Here is a 17,665-nt window from a genome sequence, read left to right as displayed (position 1 = left end):
TGACCCAGATCGGATTTGAAAATATCGGATTTGTGCCGTTCACACTGTCATACCATGATCGGATATGGGTCGCATAGGGTCAAAAAAATCGGATTTGATGCGCTTTCGCCTGCAGTGTGAACGTAGCCTAAGTGCTTTGACAAATACTTTTAGTACCACCGTTACAGATGGTGTCCACAGTCAGTTTTAGCCGATAAAGCTCAACCACCAACAAGTGTTTTTAACAAAAGATAGTAAATGTAAAAGGAGGTGTTTCTGGGTTATGTTCAACATTGTTATTCGAGAGGATTTTATTACACCAAACCATTAAGTGGCTACTTGATTAAATTGGGGTCAGATGGTTCAGACAAATTTTGGTCAACAAGCTAGCTCTTACTTCACATCATCTAATTTAGTCTAATTTATGGCTATTAATGAGAGGATTTCACTTTTTTACAATAAGCTAGTGCACTGAATGTTCAAATAGAGTGTAATCCATTTTTGTAGTACATGTTTTGCTATGTCGGCAATCATAAAGTTATTAGTTTGGAAAAGGACTGCTGTGAACATGCACTCACTAAATGATTGTGGAAAACATGGTTGTTTAGACTGGGCGGGTTGTGGGTTGCAGACATCTAAAGAGTCAAGATGAGTGAATGAGTTTTTCATTGGGGTTAAAGACTTGATTTTTATGGTTACGTTTTGGCTAGAGTATGGCTTTGGTCCTTTGTGATGGTATTTTCAAGACTTCCTTCAATCAATTGTCACTTTTTTCTTTAGGCTGACTGACACACAGGAGTGCCTGCAAAGTTCCCTGATTGAGAAGGAGAATACTTTGGCCAAGACATCTGAGAAACTTGAGCTCATCAGCAGCCTTCGACAATCACTGAGTGAAAAAGACATTCAGTGCAAAGAGCTGTCTGACAAGCTCCTTCAGACTGAGCACACTGTAAGAGCTGGGCTCCTTTTTTCGTTGTGTTATGATTTGCCATTTTTCAGTCTTTAAATGTGTTGTTTTGTTTTTTTCAGTTTGAGAACATTTCCATGAAATACGCTACATCAGAGAAACAATGCTCTGAGTTGAAAGCAGAAGTTATGGATCTCACACAAAAGCTGAGTGTGCTGAAAGAGAAGGTATGCTTGAAAAGATAAAGATTTTTTAAGATTTTCGTTGTTTTGCCTGTAAAGATTAAGAAAAAGGTGCCAATGGTGTTTTTCCTCCCTAATTTTCTTTAGACGCAAAAACAAGATGTCACCATTGAAACATTACAAACTGACCTTGATCAGACAAACGAGGAGCTGGACAAATTGAACACCTCGCATTTGGAGGAACGAGCCCAGCTCATTTATGACCTTCAAAGCTGTGAGCGGGAAATCGATAACCTTAAAGATGCTCTGCTGGAAAAGGATAAAGAGATATCAACTCTTGTTGGGAACATGGCTGAGTATGCAGAGCAGGTCACAGCACTGAAACAAGAGATCAAACTCAAAGAGGAGAGCCTGGTACAAGTAGAAAATGCACTGAGTAAGGCAGAGAGGGAGGCTAATATAATGAAAGAATCACAGAGTTCAGACCAGCAGGCCCTTAATAATAAGATCACAGAGCTGGTGGAGAAACTTAAGGAAGCTGAGATGGAGATGGTCAAGGCCGGAGATGAACGAGAGTCTAAAGGAGTTGAGGTGGAACACTTAATCAAGCAGGCTGAAAAGGATAAGACGACTATTCAGGACCTTCGAGGAGAAATCCAGAAGCAGAATGTGAGCCATCATAATCATCTTTCTGAATGTGAAACGCACATCACTTCACTAAAGGAGCAGCTGGCAATATCTGCACAGAAACTACAGGAGTCAGAAGGACTTGTTTTGCAGCTTAAGGATAGAAATGCAAGTAATGAGAAACTACAGCAAGAGCTTAATGACAAAGAGCAGACGTATGAAAAGGAGCTCAAGTCTTTCAAGGAAGAACAGAATAAGCTTTTGGCACAGGTGGAGAAGTATAACAATGACTTTCAGACCTTATCAAAGCAATTAGACGAGCAAGTTCTGAGTGAAGAGAATGTCAAGCAAGTAATGCAAGAGAAAATGGAAAAGATGGCATCACTCGAAAACCAGCTAAAGGACGAGAGGCAGAAATTCAACACTGAAAATGAGAGACTGTGCAATGAACTTCAAAGCAGATCTGAAAATATCTCCAAGCTTGAAAATCTCTTAAAAAGCATGACGACTGAAAAAGAGCAGCTCCAAGAAAACCTGAAGGGGCTGAATGAGGAGCTTGAACTCGAACGTAGGAATTTAAAAGAGCTAAATGAAAAGGTTACATCTGCTCTTGAATTCAACAGCAGTCTGGAGAATCAAGTGCAAGTCCTTACAAAAGAGAGAGACGGGCTTGAATTGGAAGTAACTGAGCATGTCAAAAATATTTCACAGGCTACAGCCGAGATGGATTCCTTGCATGTCAAAATATCTGAATTGGAAATGCAACACTCACAAAGTAACACAATTATTCAAGGGCTACAAAAAGATAAAGAGGAGCTAACTACTCGAACTCTTGAGCTAAATAGAGTTCTTGAGCAAAGCACACATTCAACCTCTGAGATCATGTTGGCAAAAACAAATGAATGTAGTTCGCTCCAGCAGCTACTCAGGGAAAGAGAGGAGACAGTGACCCAGCAGCAGGAAGAGGTGCAAAGCTTGACGTCTAAGATAGACAAAATGCAGCGCGACCTCGCTGAAAAAGAGCAGACTGTCACTGAACTTCAAGCACGAATAGAGGCCCAACAAAATGAGCAAGCACAGCTTATGGAAACTCTGTCTCTGCTTCAGGAACAACAAAGTAGTCTGAAGTCTGGGTTATTGGAGAAGGATGCAATGTATAAACAGAAGCAGGAGGAGTTCCAGAGTTTGCAGAAGGAAACTGAAAACCAGAAAAATATTGCGTCCAGGCTACAAGCTGAGGCGGAATCGCTCATTGAGGAACGCTCACAACTCAGAGAGCAACTGGGAGAGAGAGACGAAATGTTGAAAAAGTCAACTCAGGAATGTCAGAAGCACAAAGATGAACTGAATAACAAAAACACAACTATCAGGTCTCTAAGTGACCGAGTCAGTGTCATGGAGGAAAATGCTAGAAAGCTTGAGTGTGAAGCTGATCAGAGCAAAACAGAATTGGCTAGTTTAAAAAGCCACACCCAAGCTTTGTCCGAGGAGAACCGCCAGCTTCGTGCTGCATGTGAATCCAAAGAAAAGGAGCTTGCACAACGAAGGCAGCTTCTGTCTGACCTTGATGGGCAGCTTAAAGCGACCCTTGACCAGAACTCCAGCTTTAGCATGAAGATTAGCAGTCTAACAGAAAATAATCAAAGACTACAGGAAGAGTTGGCACAGAACATGAAATCAGTTTCCGAACTTACTGCTGAGAGACTTGTTCTCCAAGAAAAAACTTCTGACCTTGAAATTCAGATTTCAGATAGTCAAAAAACAGTTGCTAGCCTGTTGAAGGAGAAAGAGGAGCTCGCTGCAGCAACAGATGAATTAAAAAAGGTCCTCAAGGAAAGCAAACAGGCAATCTCTGTAGGTCTACTCGAGAAAACAAACGAATGTGCTAATCTGTTGAAAAATCTGAGGGAGAAAGAGCAACAGCTTCAGAGTTTACAAGAGCAGATCGATAGTTTAAAAATGCAGGTCGATCAGCTGAGCATGTCCTTGGTTGAAAAAGACCAAACTGTGTCAGAGCAGACTTCACAGATAATGGCCCAGCAGGACCAGCTGCTGCAGCTTCAGGATACTGTATCTATGCTTCAGGAGCAGGGATCAGTTTTAAAGTCAGGACTAATGGAAAAAGATGTCATGCTGCAGCAGAAAGTTGAGGAATGTAGTGTATCTCTGAATGAAGTCAAGCTACAGAAAGAGCTCTCATCACAGATGCAGGTTGAGGTAGAGTTGCTCAGGAAAGAATGTGTGGAGGCCAAACAACAACTACAGCAGAAAGAACAAACACTGAAAGAAGCAACACACGAATTTCAGAACCACAAAGATGAGCTGAATAAACGAAATGAATCTGTCATTTCGCTCAGTGCTCAGCTTGGGGCCATGAATGAGAGCGCTTCAGAGATGGAGGTGGAAATTACTAACCTGAAGGCATCTGTGCAGAAACTCACTGCAGAAAATTGTCAGCTGATCCAGGACGAGGGCCAGAGGAAAGCAGAGGTAACTGATTTTCATGACAACATTCAAGCCCTCAGTGAACAGAATGTTCGATTGAAATCTGAACTTCAGAAAGCAGTGGCAGAGCTGGCCAAAGCAAACGAAGAAGCTGCAAATCTCAACTTGGAAATCCAAGGAATAAATGACACCCTGAAACAGCAGGAGAATTCGATCCAGCAGCTCAACAGTGAGATTGCTGCGCGGGGGGAGCTGCTGAAAGAGAAAGAAGGCACAATTTTGGAGCTTGAAGATTCTGTGTGTACACTCAGAGGCCAAGTTGACAGTCTGACATCAGAGTCTTCCATACTAAAGAATATTTTGGAGAAAAAGGAGGAGTCAAGTCTTGAATATCAAAGTACTTCTTCCGCTGCCTTTGATAGTCTGACTTCACATCTACAAGCCAAAGAGGCAGAATGTGAGAGCTTGAAAGAAAAGATATCACACCTTGAGGAATCTGTCTCAAAGCTCAACAGCAACCTGGAAGTACAGACATCTGAAGTGACAAACCTCAAAATGGCCTTGGAAGAAAAAGAAGCAGCTCTTTTGGAACAAGCGAAAGCTCTCCAGGACTTCCAGAAAAGAGGAGACGAAGCATTGCTGTTCAAAACTCAGTTCATGGAAAGTACAGAGTTGGCATCACAGCTGCAAAGTCAAATGCAGTTACTGTCCACTGAGTCTGAAAAATGTAGAAAGACAGCAGAAGAAACCCAAAGTGCCTTCAATAACCTGCAGGAGAAATATGCTGCCACCTTAGAAGAGTTACAAGACTCGAGGAAGCAACTCTCTCAAAGGACAGATGAGGTGTCTGAGCTCCGGATGTCATTGCATGATTCTAATAACGAATATCAGACTGCAAAGACCACCGTAGAGACACTGAAAAGTAACTTGCATGTGATCCAGGAGAAACTGGGGAAAGCTGAGGATTTGAACTCCAGTCTTTCAAAGGAAAAAGATGACGCATTTGCTTCGCATCAAGCGAGCGTGTCATTGTTGACTGTCGAAATAGAAAGACTCAAATCACAGCATCTTCAGGTCGTGGCACAGATGAATGCACTGACAGAAAACCTCGAGCAGAGAGAAATGGCTCTCCACGCAATCAATAGTCAGTACAGCGCCCAGGCCAAACATGCATCTCAGCTGGTTTCAGAAATGCAGAAGTTGGAAGAGCAGAATAAGAGCCTGAATGAGGAGATAGGATTGTCAAAGGAAGAGAATCAGAAACTTCACATTGCTCTCAGTAATGAAAACACACATTTGAAAGAGGAATTTAGGAAACTTTTTGCAGAGAAAGAAGAGCTAGAAAGAAGACGTCAACAAACGCTGGCGGAGCTGCAGGTTCAAATGGAGCAGAAATCCAGCAGCGTGAATGAACTCGTGGAGAGAATGACGTCCGAGAAGCAGAGCCTTCAAGCAAAGGTTAGTGCCAAAGATGAAGAAATTTCTCAGTTGAACGAAAACATTCAAAAAATAGAACAAATTCTGCAGGATTCAGAGAAAGAGTGGCTTTTAGTTCTGGATAGAGAAAAGCAGGAAAAGAACCTTCTTGCAGAACAATTGAAAAGTGTTGAAAATGAGATGAAATCTAAAGATGTTAAAGTAAATGCTTTGAAACAGGACATGGACAGCTTGCAGGAGAAACTAGCAGAGGCTTCCTCTGCCATTAGGGAGGGCTCTAATCAACTGAGCACGAAAGAGCTGGAGGCATCCGCATCCAGAATTCAGCTTGAGAATGTGTTAGCATCTATCCAGGAAAAGGAGAACGAGAACCATATTTTGCAGCAGGCTCTCAAAGCTGTGGAAGACGAGTTACAAAGACTGGTAGTGAGAAAAACGGACAAAGTTTCCTCTCTATTGAAATCTTCTGCTTTGAATGACGAAAAAGCCTCTTTGGAGGACATGATAAAATGGTTACAAGAAAGTCATCAAAGTGAGGTAGATGCTTTGCAAACCGAGGTGGCTAAAACTGTTGCAGAATTGGAAAAAACACAGACTGTACTTAATCAGAGAGAGCAGAATAGTTGCGAGAAAGGTCAACAAATAGCTCTTTTGCAAGAGGCTGTGGAGCATTTACAGACTCAGCTTAATGCCGAGTTAGTAAGAGTGAAAGAAGCTACTGTTAAACACTCTTCTTTATATGATGAATTGCAAACAAAAGATGAGCAAATCAGCTGCATGAGCATTCAGATCAGTCAACAGAAGGAATTGCTTGCTGGCCTTACTCAGCAGATAAAGGAAAAAGATGCATCCATTGCCCAGGTCATGGAGTCCGCCTCAAATGAGAGAATGAAACTTGGTGAGGAAAATGACTCGCTCTCGGCACAATTAAAGAGCATGGAGAGAGCACATGAAGAGATTTTGCAACAGTTAGAAGAACAGATTTCGCACAGTTCAAGTGAAACTGAGAAAAATAATTTAGAGAAGCTCATGCTAATTAAGGAAAAGGATGAGCTACAAAGTGAACTCACAAAAGTATCGAAAGAAAAAGATGCAGTGAAGAAGAAGCTGCAAGCTGCGCTTACTGTGAGAAAAGATCTGTTAAGGAGGATTGAAGAATATGAAAACCAAAAAGAAGAGAGCGTAAGCAGTAAAACTGAGGTTTCACTGTTGCATGAACAATTGCAGGAAGCCAAAAGTCAAGCTCAAGCTACAGCAGAATTGCATAAAGAAAATATTTCCCAACTTGAAAAGAAAACTCTCGAGAAAGAGGGAGAATTTCTTAAGTATAACACTGAAAGCAAAACACTTTTGGAACAGCTAGAGTCAGAAAAACAGAGTTTGCAAACCATCTTAAATGATAAAGAAGCTCATTTGTCAAAAACATTACAAATGCTCATTGAGAAAGACTCACTAGTCGAGCAGCTGCAGTCCAGTGCTGTCGAGAAGGAAGAGATATTTGAGCAGAACAGGAAGGGCTTGATGCAGAAATTAGAAGAGCTTCAAAATGAAATCAAGACATGCAAAGATGAGTTAAAGGACAAGTCTTCCTCTGCTGCTAGTGCTGTTGACTTAGAAAATGAGCTTGCACAGGTAAAGTCAGAAAAGGTGACCTTACAGAAGAAAGCCCAGGCCGCCTTGCTGGCACGCAAAGAATCAATAAAGAAAGCTCAAGAAAATGAAAAGAAATTAAGTCAAGAGCTCGCTGAACTAAAAGATGACTACAAGGCGCTCTTGGAGCAACACTGCCAGCAGACGAACGAGCTAAATGCAGTGCAGTTAAGCTTGGATGAGAAGACCAGAGAAATGGAGAAACTCAACAAAACCTCCTTTTGTTATCTGGATGAATTGCAAACTTTGAGACAGCTCGTCGAGGAGAGAGACAAAACTCTTCAAGATTTAAAGATGTCTTTGGCTGAGAAAGAGAGCCAATGCCATTCTCTCTCAAGCCTGCAAACAGAACTTGAAGCTACTAAATCCGGATTAGAGGCTATTTCTCTTGAGATGGCCAATAAAGAAGAGTCTCTCATAGCCATGGAGCAAAGAGCAGATTCTTTGAAATCAAGACTGCACATCGTAGAGAACGAATTAAGAGAGAAAATTGAAGAGGTTGACAAATATCGGGATGCAGTCAGAGTTGCTGAAGTTAAGACCCAACAGGAGAATCAGTCTTTATTTGATAAAAACAAGGCTTTAGAGACTCAGCTGTGCATCCTAAAATCGTCACTAGAGGAACATATGCATGCAAATGAAGAGAAGCATCAAACCTTACTGAAAGAAAAGGAGGCTGTTTTGGAGCAAAGTAATCAGATGAAAGCAGAACTTGAAACAAAAGCTGATTTAGTTTCGCAGAAATCCTTTGAAGTTTTGACCCTTCAGAAGACATTAGAACAAACAGAGCAGCAGCTCACTGAGGACAACCGATCTTTGGCTAAGGAGCTTAAACATCTGCAGCAGCAGTTTACTGAAACACAGAGGAATATGGATTCGCTGAAGCAGGAAAAAGAACATTTTGTCCAATTATTTAATGAACTGAGGGATGAGGTGACCTCCCTGAGAAAGCAAACGAAGGAGTCAGAGAAGGTAAAAGAGCAGCTGCTGAAGAAGCACGATGCACCCGTTGAACAAGAGGGTCATAACAAAGAAGGGGTCTGTTTTTCTTGCAAATGTGCAGAAATCTTTGAAGCAAAACTAAAGGAGCGAGATGATGCCTTGTTAGTTTCTCAAGCTCAAGTTTCAGAAAAGGAGGACCTAATTGCTGCCCTTGAAATTCAGCTACAACAGCAAAGCAAAATGCTTGAAACCACTACTGAAAAGATGAGAAGAGAGGGTGGTGAGCTTCAGAAATCTCCTGATGAGGGTGCCAGGATGAATGATCCGGATAACCAAAACAAAGTTACCCTTCTAACAAGGAAACTTCAAGCAGCTTTGGTTTCTAGGAAAGAACTCATGAAGGAAAATGCAGCGCTCAAGGAAGAAGTAGAAAATCTGTCAGCCAAACACGAAGCAAAAGAAACAGAGTACTTTGCTCTGCAATCATCTCTTTTAAAGTTCAAACAAGAAAATACGGACCTGGAAAGTTCTGTGTCACGTTTCTTCGAAGAGAAGGACAAAATGAGCACTGAAGTCGACCGCATCCTTAACGAGAATCGCAACCTATCTGCAGCCTGCGAAAGTTTGAAACTAACTATAGAAAGCATCACTCAGCAGAAACAAGCCTTCTCGTGCCAGCTCGAATCGCTCAAAGATTCTCAAACAGAGGAGCTGACCAAGTGGAAGTCGAAACACGCAGAGCTCAAGCAAGAGTACGAGTCGCTTTTGCAAGCGTATGAAAATGTCAGCAGTGAAATGGACAAGATGAGACAGCTTTTGGAGGGAGCTAAAAGAGACAGGCAGGAAGCCCTCCGAAAAGTACACAAGCACGAAAGTGAGATGGAGATCCTGGGGAAGCAAGTCCGAGAGATGGAGGAAGAAAATAAAAGAATGAAAGAAAAAGTGGAGGAAGTTTCCAAAGAGAAAAGGCAGAGAATCGAGGAGCTGGAGGAGCAGAATGAGAAAATCAAGAAACAGGTGATGGAGGTGATGTGTGATCTAAATGATAAAAACCAACAACTGGAGGCAGAGACTGCCCCATTTCAGGACTCATTCGAGGCTCTGAGAGTGAAACTTACTGAGATGGAAGCTGAAAATATCCAGCTAGCAGAAAGGCTGGAAGAAGCTACCTGTTTGCTGGAAAAGAAGAACCTGGAATCCAATACATACACAAGCAACATGCAGAACAAACTTGACGAAGCACTCAGTTTGAATAGTTCACTGACTGCTCAGATTGAAGCTCAGAAAACTGAACTTGCTGCTCAAATGGAAATCAACAACTTGGTGCAGAGGGAGAAGCAGACTCTTTCAGAGAGAATTGAGAACATACAGAATGACTATGAGTCGCAGTTGGGAATAAAAGATGACGCAGTTAAGGACCTCAAAGACATTATCACCAGGCACCGCCAAGAGACTATTAACCTGAATGAGAAGGTGAGAATTTTGGAGGATGACAAGTCACTTCTGCAAGAGGAACTTGAGAACGCTCAAGAGATCTCAGACAAGGTGAAGAGTGAAAACGAATATTTGGAGACTGTAATCCTCAAGAACTCGGAAAGGATCGACGAACTGACCGAGTCCGTCGGTGCCCTGCAGTCCCAAACTGCGCAGCTTTCCACTCAACTTGCAGCTAGCAAGGAGATGAACGATCAGATTCGTCGCGAAAAAGAACAGGAGCAGCTCAAGTTGGTCAAAGAGTTTGAGGAGAAACTCAAGACAGTTCAGAGAGGCAACGAGGGTTCGAAGAACGTGAAGAAAGAGCTGCAAGAGCTGCTCAAAGAAAAGCATCAGGAGATAAATCAGCTGCAGCAAAACTGCATCAAATACCAGGAACTGATTTTAGATTTGGAGAGCTCTTTGAAGAGCTCGCAATCAACGTGTGAGCACTTGGAGAAAGAACTGAAGAAAAACTCAGAGAAGATTGCAGATTTAGATGAGAGAGGTAAACAAGCTGAAGCTGAGCTAATTATGCACAAGAGTCATCTCCGGGAAGCCAAAGAAAAGATTGAGAGTGCCGAGTCTGAAAGAGACCAGCTGGCTCTTCAAGTGTCACAGCAAAATAAACAGTCTGAAAATCAGAAATCACATCTGACACCTCAAAATGTAGAAGAAGCAAAAATCAACTCTTACATAGAGAATCAGTTTTTGTTACAGCGGCAGATAGATGATCTCAAGGATTTGAAAGAGAAAGAAAGTCAAACAGTTGATGAGCTGAGGCAGCAGCTAGACTCTCGAGATCTGCAGATAAATACTCTAAAGAGAGCGGCTGAGACTCAAGAAGCAAAGCTGTCTGCGTTAGCTTCCACACCACACGGGGCTAATGCTACCAAACTTTGGAATGATTTGTACCAAAAAACCTTACATGAGAAGGACAATCAGCTCCTTGAGCAAGGTTTCATCATTAAAAGATTCCTGGAAGATATGAGAATGAAAGACAAAGAGGTGAATGAGTTACGGGTGACCAAGTCGAGACTGGAGAGGACGCTGAATGAATACTCTGTAGCTGCCGCTGCGCATCAGAGGCAGCTGTTTGTTGTGAGCGCAAGCAATGCTGAACTCAGTGAGAGCGCAGAGCTCATGACTGTGCAGGTGAAGGAGCTCAGCGCTCAGATGGAAAGAACAGAGCAAGAGAAAAACGCAGTGAAACGACAGCTGGCTGACAAAGAAGACGTGATCTCCCAAATGCAGCTCAGTCTACAGCAAGTGGAGAAGATAAACGCTGACATGGAAGCTCAGATATTCCTTTTGCAGTCTCAAAATGACAAAACTCAAGCTGACTTTGAGAAGCAGGAGGGAATTTGTCTGCAGCTCAAAATGCTCCTTCAGAGCAAAGATGCTGAGATCTCCTCTCTACTGTCCTGCAAAGATGGACAAATGTCAGGCTATCTGGAGCAACTGCAGGCTAACTATCGTAACCAGGTGTCCGTTTATGAGGACAGGCTGACGTCTTCACGTTACCAAAAGGAAAAGACAGACAAGGAGTTGAGAGCGCTTGAGGCCAAGGTCCGAAGTCTGCAAATTAAAGTAAACAGATCTATCCAGGAAAAGGAGCAGATGGAAGCAAAGATGGAGTCGTTCAAGAACTCAATGGTGTCTTTGCAGAGCGAACGGGAACGGCTGATGTCAGAATACAGAATACTGGAAGCAAAGAGTCAGTTGGGGTTAAAGGGCAAAGAGGGCTCTCCCGATGGGGAAGGTGGGGCAGCCAAAGGCCTTAAACACGAAATTAGAAAACTGTTACATCAGATGGATGATCTCAATTCTGAGAACGCGATGCTCAGGGCTCAACTGGTCCGATACAGGGAGGATTTAAATCAGGTTTTGTCCCTTAAGGACAACCAGTTGAAAGTATTGCTAAAGAAGCAACAGGAGGTTATCAAAAACCTCGAAACCCAAAAAGCTGCGGCTGAAAAGCAACACAGAGAGGCTCAGCTGGACATCCAGAAGGAAGAAGAAGCAAGCAATGCATTAAAGGAAGAGAATTCTAAACTTAAAGCTCGTGCGTCCAAGCTGGAGGAGGAACTGTTAACTCTGAGAAAAGACAGTGAGTCAACAAACTGGGGCAAGGTGATTGCTGACTTGCAGGAAGCTGTTACAGCCAAAGCATCTGAATGTAATGACCTTCAACAAAAACTTCTTTCTCAGAAGCTCTCAACTGATGAGCTCAAGGGGAAAATGCAGCAGCTGGAAGATGAAACGGACAAAAAATTATCAGAAGCTGAGGAAAAGTACAACAGTGAGCTGGATGCCTTTGAGCGCGAGGTGGAGCTGATGAGGAATGAGCGAGAAACTGCCGATCAGAGGGTGGCAGAGCTCGCAAAAGACCTACTAGAAATAGAGCAGCAGTTATCAGAGGCTAAATCGCAAAGCAAAGATACCAAGGCTCAGAATGAATCCCTGTGCAAGGCAATGGCTGCTTTGCAGAATGACAGAGACCAGCTCATCGAGGACTTCAAGGTCCTCAGGCAGAGATACGATGAAGAACTCCGAGAGACTCGGGCAGCCTTAAACAAGGTGGAGCGCAGTTTGCAGGACACCACGTCAGATTTGGCCATGTTTGCCAAAGAGAGGGACATCCTTACTCGCAAATTAAAAGCCTTTGAGAGTAAAGACGCACACGCAGAGCTGAACAAGCTGCTGGGCGAGCTGACGGAGGTCTTGCCAGAAAAGGAAAGAGAACTAAAAAAAGTCATTTTGGAAAACAACACTTACAGCAGGCAACTGTCAGCATTCTCCAGATCCATGGCCAGTCTCCAAAACGATCGTGAACGGCTGATGGACGAATTGGCCGGGGCTAAAAGAGTGGTTGAGTCCAGGCAAGGGTCGAGCCCAGAGACTGTCGGTACGGCGAGCGTGGAAAAGTCAAAGGGAAGTGGTGTCAGTGCCTTGGAGACTGAGTCAGATGGGCTGGTAAGTCAAGTTTGGCTGTTGCTTGCACTTCCTTTTCTCTGCTGTGGTTCTGTGGTTCAAACAGCATGCAGGGTCAGCTTAGATGTGTTTTTGGTTTCACATCCCATCGGTATGACTTGCATACTTTTTTTCGTTTTTTTTGTTAAATACTCACGCTGTGGTGTCTGTTTAAAACTTCACTTCAATAACATAAATGTTAAATGCATTGTTTGTCTTTGTCAATGATGCATTTTTTTCTGTTTACTGTCATCGCAGGGGATACATCAGAAGATGGACGAACTGCAACAAACGGCACACAAAGAAGTGAGAAGCCAGCAGGAAGCAACAGTGGATCAGAGGTAAAGGAAGGAAAACGGTTTCCTATTCCCAAAGCTGCCCGGCTCAAAGGTTTTTCCATACAGCAGAAGCAGGAAATGTGTGTTACTGTATTTGCTAGTAAGCAAAGTAAGTTCCTCCATCTATGTGAAGGCTTGAAAGCTTGACTGCAGCACTGTTATGCACACAGCTTAAATTCATTTTACTTCAATTTTTAACACATTTTTTGTTATGTAGATCTGATGCTGAGCCGAAGGACCTGCCAGTTAAAGTAAGTTACACTTCTCAGTCGTCCTCCTTTGTTGGGAGGCTGTGACTCACGGATGCACTTGTGCAGCTTTTGACCTTCACGGTCACAGTGAATTTAATCATAATAATAATAATAATAATAATGGATTGCATTAATATAGCGCTTTTCGAGACCCTCAAAGCGCTTTACAATTCATTCACTCTCACATTCACACACTGGTGGAGGCAGCTACAGTTGTAGCCACAGCTGCCCTGGGGCAGACTGACAGAGGTGAGGCTGCCATATCGCGCCATCGGCCCCTCTGGCCAACACCAGTAGGCGGTAGGTGAAGTGTCTTGCCCAAGGACATGACGACCGAGACTAATCATAAACAGATATCTGCATATGAATATGTAGAATCTGTAGACATTGCTCTTTATTCACGAGTCATATTTAAGCTTTAGTAGAGAGGAGAGCAGAGCAGGGAAAACTCTTGGCTAATGTCTGACTGTGATTTGACTTTGTATGTTTTGAAAAATGTATCTGCATATGTAAACAAACAATAACCAGCACACAGAACAGGAAATCCTACCTAAGTTAAACTGTTTAGATATCCTGGTTGATAAACCAGTTTTTCTCTCTTTGGTAGTTGTGACACCAAACGATCCCATTTCTTCCTTCCGACACAGCAGGAAAGCGGTCTGGAGGAGGTGGTGAGTCGATTGGATGCAGAGAGGAGGCAGCTTCACAGAGATCTGCAGCGCTGTATGTATGAGATTCAGCAGCGAGACCAGTACTTCCAGCAGCTCAACACAAAGGTATGAAAACGCTTCAGGTGACTGTCCTTTAAAGCCAAACCCATCAGAGTTCAGCTAGCCCTTTGTAAGCAGGCAAAAACGTCCTGAGGATACAGACAGTGTAGGCAAGCTGTCTAATTAAACCACACTACAATAAACTTCAAATGTTCAAGGTTTGATTTCATGATTTTTGTTTCCCATTTCCTACAAAATAATATACAAATATAAAAGCAACTGAATGCTGAATAACTCTAAATGTACAAAACAGTCAAACAGCCATTTGCCCCTCCTCTTTGGGTTATCAATACTCACAGTTGCAGGAGGCAGTGGAGGAGAAAGCTGCTGTTACAGCTCAGCTAAGGGCTGTTTCCCAGACTCTGAGGGACACCCAGAATCGATGTCATTGGCTGGAAAGCCAAGGCCGGGTGCAGGTAAAGCTCTATATACATGTGCTTTAAAACCTCAAATCCGAGCTGCCACTGAATCCAGTTGCGTTGTCTCTGTATGCTCTTGTGTGTTTATACCTGTAATCCTGCACTCGTTCCTACCAGGGTTTACTTCACACTGAAGTTGCACCAGGGGCTCCACAGGAGAAGAGCAACGACTCCATGTTAAGTGAAAGTGCTGAAGCCAGTCAGCTGAGAGAAAGGTGAAAAAAAAACAAACAGCCTTCAGTTTGGATCTCTGCAAAAATCTCCACATTGTCCTGGAGAGATCCGTACGGTCGGTTGAAGTCGTAGACGTGCTAACGTTATCCCTGGGTGTGGTTGTGTTTAAGGCTGCTGGAGGTGGAGCTGAGTCTGGCAGATGAGAGAGCCAGGAGAGAGACGACCGAGGAGGCTCTGCGTCTTGCTGAGGACAGAGTAAAGAGGTTGGAGCCAGATGCAGTCACTCAGCCGTACACCTGACTCTTATTCGTCAACACAGCAGATCTTTAATGAGTTTTTTTGTTGTGCAGTGCTGCCTCCAGTCTGTCCAGGGACAGTCACAGAGACTTCAGCATCGAGATGGAAGCTGAAGAGGAGTGGGAAGCTCTAACTCTCAACCCAAACCAGCCTCTCATAACTCGAAAGGTACTCGGTACACTTTATTTTCCTTTGATTTGCTTACTGTACAGATCCAGCGTGAATCTATGACACAGCTTTTTCGAGTTGGCTTTTGCAGAACGGTGTGTTTGACAGCGTAACCTTACTGCTGTTGTGGAGTAGTCATATAAATCGATGACGTGAGAAAACAAGTTCATAGTGGCTGTTTAGGTCTGTGCAGCGATAATGAAACACAAAGATCAGTGAAAAGTGAGCCTGACAGGGGTGAGTGTGACAGACTTTTTATTATGAAAGAAAAGTATGGAAACTTATTTGTATGTAGCTTTGTAATGTATGGATGTGCTGTGGAAAATAGTTTTAATGTTCGACAAAGATAACCTGAGTAAATACAAAATGCAGTTTTTAAAAGGTGATTACATTTATTATCCTGCCCGACCCTGTGAACTCGCACCCCCCATAAAACTAACAAAAAAAGTAACCAGAGTTATAGTTTTGAAGTGGCCTGCTTAAAGTCCGGACTCAAATTCAGTTGGGATGTTTTGCCGTGACCATAAACCGGCCATTATGCTCCGAACTCTCCAGTGTGGTTTGAGGATGAGTACAAATTCCTCCACAGCGATGTGAAAACTGTCACTTATTGCACATGCAAAACAAATAAGAAAATGGAGTACATATGGATCAAACTGTCTGAGACTGAGAATTTTTAGAACGTCATTGAGATCAAATAAAGAGTTTTAGATACATTTTTCTTTGCTCTACTTTGCCTACAGTGGCCCATTACAGAAAAGGCTTAATGACGAGGACTCTTGCCCCCAATAAGTCTTGTTAGTCTTTTAATTAGGGTCACCATATATTCGGGCCAGTGCACTAAAGCCGTGTTTGGAGCTTCTCCAGTGCAAATGTAAGCATTTCTTTGATTGCTTCTGTTTCTCCTCGCAGGTGAAAGGAGGGATGGTGGCGTGTCGACGGTGGCTCCGAGGCCGGAGCCTTTACTTCTCCAGGCTGCTGACGAGTCGCACTCGCTCTCGATATTTCTTTCTGGCTTACTTGTTCACCGTACATGTGCTCGTTCTCATGTGCCTCACTGGAACCCTGTAGGCAAAGTCGTTCCTGGACAAAACACAAACTGGCTGAAGGGTACATATGAAAGCTAACAGAGATTTCAGTGAATAACTTTGTGCATACACAGTAAAACCTGAAACTGACACATTGTTCTCTTTTAAATGTAATGGTAATGGGGGGGCGGGGACGACAGTTTGTTTGCATCTGATTTAAGTTTTCTTATGTTTGTAAGTAGACCAAGCCTTAAAGCCGTTGGCTTTGCTTGCCTTCAATTTCTTTTCTTTCATTTTTTAAGAGCCACACTGGACAGGAGACGAGAAAAGAGTTTGTTTGATGTGACCCTCGTGGAAAAGCTGCACAGTTTGCAGAAAGCCATATACACCCGTACTTAACACTAAGAAATCTCCTGCACACACCAGCTGCTGCTTTTCTTGTTTGCCTGAGTTCGTGTGTTGCACACGATCACATAATCAAAATGCTGAGTTTAAACTATGCACTGAAACTCCAAATGTGTATGTAATCATTTTGTGGAAGCTCCGAAGCACTACACCTCTCCCACTCTGTTCCCTTTAAACTGTAAAGCCAAAGGTGTCTGTATTGTTACTTTGGCGAGCACCCTCATGCCTGTAAAAGCTAGTGGGAGACATAATATTCTCGAGTTAACGCCAGTATCATGGTGTGCCATTGAAATTGTACTGCAACGCAGTAGCAGGTACGAGTTGTTTGTATTTAAGTGTATTTATGTCTGCATCCACACATGCACGCTGTACAGTATGTCACATTTCTGTACATATGATTTTTATCCTGTCTGCTTGATGTTTATTGACTGTAAATTTCTTCTTGATTGTTCAGAGGTTAAAAACAGGTTGGTAAGAATTTTTTTTTCTAAAATAACTTCGACTAACAAGCCAGAATTCTCTTTGTGTAGGTTCAACTAAAAAAACACAAACAGTGCAAATGAGCGTCAGGATCTGTTTTCTGGCTTGTTAGTTGATGCATTTTTGTTGAAAAATGCAGTTCTGCACATGTTTGTGTTATAAGTATCTGTATATAAAAGGTTCAATCAACGAACAGTGACCGAAATCTATTTATAAAAAGGTAAACTACTGAAAAATGTTCAGATGGCATATTTTCTCTACTGCCTCTATTTTTAAACGTTAGCAAAGCAGTTGGCCTTGAGGCTCATGAGGCTTGATGTCGTGCAATACTGTGTCGGGGAGAACCTTTTCTGATCGCCTTTCACCATCTAGAACGGACTTTAATAAAGCTCATTGAAGTTTTCTGCCCACATGAATTGTTTTTTACTAAATCTGTGGTGATTTGTCCACTGCAATAACAAAAGGTGGAGTTAACAATCAAGACAGAGTAATAAACGCCAAAGCCCTCACTGCATGCGTCCTCTTAACAATAGCAGAAGTATCAATTCTAACATGTCCAGTCAGTGCTGTTGTTTGAGGGTTGAGTACTGTAATGTAAAAGTCCACTTTGTAGCCTGTATATCTTCTGGTTTCACATTAGAGGCTGTCCTGCGTCTTTAAGGACTCACTAAATCAGCCCAAAGACTGTATATGAAAGATGGACATGGCCACTGACACCAT

At 42.8% G+C, this 17,665-nt stretch overlaps 1 protein-coding gene across 3 annotated transcripts in view; it reads left to right on the top strand.

The window, feature by feature from the left end:
• The window catches only part of LOC102208465 (golgin subfamily B member 1), a 39,759-nt gene extending 22,624 nt beyond the window's left edge, over positions 1 to 17,135 (top strand). The window contains exons 19-30 of one of the 3 annotated variants that reach the window (XM_013914487.1): positions 760 to 928; positions 1,009 to 1,113; positions 1,216 to 5,598; positions 12,874 to 12,956; positions 13,171 to 13,204; positions 13,852 to 13,980; positions 14,274 to 14,390; positions 14,511 to 14,608; positions 14,738 to 14,830; positions 14,918 to 15,032; positions 15,945 to 16,142; positions 16,363 to 17,135. In XM_013914487.1, coding sequence (XP_013769941.1) covers positions 760 to 928; positions 1,009 to 1,113; positions 1,216 to 5,598; positions 12,874 to 12,956; positions 13,171 to 13,204; positions 13,852 to 13,980; positions 14,274 to 14,390; positions 14,511 to 14,608; positions 14,738 to 14,830; positions 14,918 to 15,032; positions 15,945 to 16,103 — 5,485 coding nt within the window. In that variant the 3' untranslated portion in view covers positions 16,104 to 16,142; positions 16,363 to 17,135. Of the gene's footprint in view, positions 1 to 759; positions 929 to 1,008; positions 1,114 to 1,215; positions 5,599 to 12,873; positions 12,957 to 13,170; positions 13,205 to 13,851; positions 13,981 to 14,273; positions 14,391 to 14,510; positions 14,609 to 14,737; positions 14,831 to 14,917; positions 15,033 to 15,944 lie in introns of all 3 variants that reach the window. The other 2 variants (XM_013914488.1, XM_013914486.1) reach the window with 2 other exon arrangements.
• Positions 17,136 to 17,665: the final 530 nt, after the last annotated feature.

Source organism: Pundamilia nyererei, unplaced genomic scaffold, assembly GCF_000239375.1.
Source record: "Pundamilia nyererei isolate P.nyererei 1_Seehausen unplaced genomic scaffold, PunNye1.0 scaffold00200, whole genome shotgun sequence".
NCBI lineage: Eukaryota > Metazoa > Chordata > Actinopteri > Cichliformes > Cichlidae > Pundamilia > Pundamilia nyererei.
The sequence above is the reverse complement of the archived record's forward strand: the minus strand, read 5'-3'. Positions and strand labels throughout refer to the sequence as shown.